General features: G+C 36.2%; 1 protein-coding gene across 1 annotated transcript; it reads right to left on the bottom strand.

Annotated features, from left to right (window-relative positions):
* Positions 1 to 1025: 1025 nt before the first annotated feature.
* On the bottom strand, positions 1026 to 4235 carry LOC112509170 (probable serine/threonine-protein kinase PBL18). Its single transcript, XM_025114027.1, has 6 exons — positions 4163 to 4235; positions 2519 to 2859; positions 2283 to 2418; positions 2035 to 2171; positions 1819 to 1942; positions 1026 to 1498 (listed from the first exon to the last, which is right to left on the bottom strand). The coding sequence occupies exons 1-6, from the start codon at positions 4233 to 4235 to the stop codon at positions 1026 to 1028; spliced, it is 1284 nt and encodes a 427-aa protein (XP_024969795.1).
* Between the last annotated feature and the right edge of the window lie 403 nt (positions 4236 to 4638).

Here is a 4638-nt window from a genome sequence, read left to right as displayed (position 1 = left end):
ACAGCAGGTGAGCTGGGCGATTGTTTCTCCAATGGCGGAGGTTGGTGATTCCATCTGGTTTAGCACATCGCGAATCAAGTCCCATGCCTCCCTGCTAAGTCCCATTGCTTCATCTATTTTGACAGACACCTCCTTGAAGATTCTGGTGGTATGGTTAAACTCCACCGTCACCCTCATGAAGAAGAGACGGTATGAGTTGGGTTGTGGAAGGTCTGCCGGAAGGATATGGTCGTCGGCCTGCCATGCACCGCTGCTGCAACTGTACCCAGCCATTATTTCTTCTTCTTCTTCTTCTTCTTTTGTTTCCTGCTTTCTGTCTGTACAAGGATTTATAATGAACTGAAGGGTTTTGGGTATGAACAATATACGAGAGTTTTAGCTTGATACCAAAAAGTTATGTTGTCTATTTTCTATATATGGAAAGAGAGGTAAATATTTAATAGGGATTCTGTGATTTGGTCAAAACAATTACCGAGTTACCAAACTCAGTGCAATGCATACCCAATGAGTCACATTTTACTGAAAGTAGGTAATATATATATATATATATATATATATATATATATTTGTAGAACAATGTAATTATATTTAATTCACAAACTTGATAGAATACACCTGTTCTCACTAGCTTTCTATCAACCACAAAGAACCAAACACAGCATCATAAGAATTGTAACGCTCAATGGTCAATACCATCAGCAAATAACGTTGTTTTCGTTATTTGATTTTAATTTTTTAATAATATAAAAGATTAAAACGTAAATGGTAGTGATTAAATTAATGATATGAAAATGCTTTATTTGACTCAAAAATCAAAAAAGCACTTTTTGAAAATACTTTATAATTATAATCAATACCAACAAATTAATAAGTAGGAGACCAAATATGGGAGGAATTAAACAGACCTTCAATATATATATGCATATTATATATAGCAAGCTGGTTATTAATTACTTCAATTTGGACTAAGGTTGGTTAATTCTCATCAACAACCCATATATCGAACTATGCTTAAACTGATCTATCTACGATCGAGGAGGCATCAATGGTGAACCCTGCAGTGACCATTGCACTGGTGAACCTTGCAGTGACCATTGCACCGGAGAACCATGACTCTGGCTCATGTCGTAGGGGCTATGTCCACTGCTTTCCGACCTTGGACTTGAAATTCTGTTCTGATGATGGTCTGGTCTACCACATGGGACTCTTTCTAGAATCGACAGTACTTCAGACATGTGGGGCCGATATTTGGCCTCCGAATGGCAACATTGGAGGGCGAGGTTGGCCACAACGTACGCCCCCTTCCTTGGGTATCGCCCTTCTAGTTTTGTGTCCATGATCCTGAATAGCTTCTTGGGATCTCTCAATTGAGGCTTTACCCATTCCAACAGCTTCTGCTCTTCAGAAACCTGTTTCCTGTCGATGACACGCCGCCCTGTGATGATTTCCAACAACACTATCCCAAAGCTATATACATCACATTTTGTTGTAAGTCTACCTGCAATCACATATATGCTACTATTTTATGCAAGATCTAAATTTCAAGCAACTAGTAATTACTACTAGGGGCAGGTTAAATATTTTGAGAGCAAATATTCATAATGAATATCATGATCAACATTCATAGTGAATATCATAATACTTGGTATGATTATTCATCATATATATTCGGTTTCTCGACTTTCGAAATATTTACAGTTCCTAAATGAACTTTCCCCATTACTATTATATATGTATTTATACGACTGTTAGCCAGGTACTAGGTCCCCTTAAACAATACTTTGAAAAAGAATAAAATTCAGGAGCCAAGGAATAAACCTGTAGCCATATATTCAGGGGCTGCGTAGCCTTCGGTGCCTATTACTCGAGTTGATACATGAGTCCGATCGCCTGTTGGACCATCTTTTGCCAAACCAAAGTCGGAGAGCTTTGCGCTATAGTCCTATATACAAACACATAGTTTCACAAATTAATTAGGCACATCTAAAGTGGTGAAAACGGAGATTGAGTTATATGTCACAAAGAATATTATACCATGTTTAGCAGGATGTTAGAAGATTTAAAATCACGATATATGATTTTTGATTCTGAAGCATGCAAGAAAGCAAGCCCCCGAGCAGCATCCACCGCAATTTTAACCCTTAGTGCCCATGAAAGAGGCTGTGCACCTCCTGATATAGGACATGTATAATTGTAAGGACATGAAATAGGTGTCACAAACAAATTGAAAATTGTATAGTGACTAAAGTCTAACAAATCAGGAAGAAGATGATCAAACGTACGTCTAAAAAGATGATTCTCCAAGCTACCTCGAGGCATGAATTCATAGACCAACAACCTATTTTTACCTTCACAGCAGAAACCAAAAAGATTGACCAAATTTGGATGCTGAAGTCTACCAAGATAAGTAATTTCAGACTGCAAACAAATTAATACAATTTCAACTTAATTAGAACAACATTGATGACTAGCGAAAGAACGAATCTTATACTTATGAAGGAAATAAATGAAAACGCACCAACCACTCCTTATGCCCTTGAAATCCTTCGGGCTTAAGTTTCTTGATCGCAACTGCAATTCCACATCTAGGTTCTACTGGAGTAAGGGTTTCCTTGTTGAGCCATCCTTTGTATACATAGCCAAATCCACCTTCTCCGAGAAGATAATTGGGGAAAAAGTTTCTAGTGGCGTTTCTAAGCTCGTTAAATGTGAAGGATTTCAAATGAGGAGAGAATAATATCATCTCAGTCTCATGCCTTGGACTTGGCAGCTTTTGAGGGTAAATATGTTGAGGTGGAGGTGGTAAAGGATGACTAAGTTTCTTAATCGAATTGCTTCTGTAAGGTTCCTTGGCCCCTCCTGAATCAATGATCAATTACCGTAAACCGCATAAAATCATAAATTAAGAATTAAAGTAGTATCTATCATAAAAGCATATTTTCTATATTTCAATTAAATTCCATCATGATAGATTCATAAACGTTGCTATACATCCCCTCCATGCGTATCTAAAGATGAAACGGAGATGGATATGCATAAACATACATATACAAATTTACACAAAAACCGATCAAACACATAAAGAATGCATAGAATCGTTGTGACCCATGATGATCACATAAGATTAGATATGCATAGGACAATCTGTAAGTAAGATCCCTCGATAGCAAAGGAGAAGGCGCTATTCATGTAAAGCGTCTCTAATTAATGCGATGCTAACAAAAAGACACGCGAATTAATCAATACTCTATATATCCTTTTGAAGATTGTACAGCAAAATGTTGAATTCAATATATATGGTTAGAAATCAAGCCCACTTGAATTATTTTTTAGCATAAACATAAAGATTATGGATGAGCCTTGGAGAAGTTAGATTACTTCTTGTAACGAAATTAAGGTCGCTGTTCAAATCATGGAAGTAGTTTCATAAGCTCACAATGCAGCAAAAAGCGATTTACATCCCCATTCCTTCAAAAAGAGATCTACAATCGCTTGCTGCATGCTCTACATAGAGATTAAAGAACCTCATGAACTACCATCAAACATTTGGTTCGACCATATATATATATATATATATATATATATATCTCATTCGTCCTGTAGGTGGTAATTAGTACAGTCGATCGTGGTTTGATCACATGATCATGAATACTTGATGAACACCATCAAACCCTAAAAAAAATCATTAGTTTTCTCACAGATGTAACCAGCAACTTCCTTCTAGAGATCAATGATCATGGATCAAAATTAATTCAATTGTTGATTAATTCAGCTATTGAACACACATTTATTTACTACTGAAAGTGTTGACAACTTACAGGAAATTAGAACATAGTAATCCTAATGAAGAATCCAAACCCTTGATCATAATGTTTCCCAGAAGCATTAATGTACAACAAATTAATTTAATAAGAAGCTATTTAAGACCAGCAATAAGTTGATCACAATCATGAAGCAAACACCAAGTAGCTACAGTATCCTTTAAACCCTTAATTACATCAAGACGTAGGGAATGAAACATAATGCGAACTCCAAACTTAAGAACAGATGATCAGTTGTTCCGATGAATTAAAGAAGTAGCGAAATTAGCCAACATAAACATAAACAAACTTAAAAATCGAGAATGGATTGAAGAAATTGTACATAAAAGAGGATGAATTACCAGCGGTGTGGGGTTGCACGTAATTAGAGCAGTGTTTGACATCATTCGTTCTGTTGCCGAAGCAGTTGCCCATTTGAATTTAGAGTTGAATCAAGAAGGAATTGAAAATGCAACGATTGGAGAGATGGGATCCAGAGAAACACTTGGTTACTTCTCCTCCTTCATCCCACTGGTTATGATATTAGGGATCGGGGACGAGGGAGAAATTAACCAACGAAATCCAATTGGAGAGATCAAACAATTTCTCTCCTTAATTTTGCGTTTTTGAACTTGAAGGTGGCGTTGCTCATGATGTCCACGCGTCCACCGACCCAGCAAACCATTTGTAATTAAAATTACTTGATGCAAGAATTTATTACAAATAAAATTAATACAATTTTATATTATTTAATATATGATTTGGTAATAGATACAGATTTTTCATCGTATATATATGATTTGGTAATAGATACAGATTTTTCATCGTATATAAAAAT

This window comes from Cynara cardunculus, assembly GCF_001531365.2.
Source record: "Cynara cardunculus var. scolymus isolate 2C chromosome LG 3, CcrdV1, whole genome shotgun sequence".
NCBI lineage: Eukaryota > Viridiplantae > Streptophyta > Magnoliopsida > Asterales > Asteraceae > Cynara > Cynara cardunculus.
The sequence above is the reverse complement of the archived record's forward strand: the minus strand, read 5'-3'. Positions and strand labels throughout refer to the sequence as shown.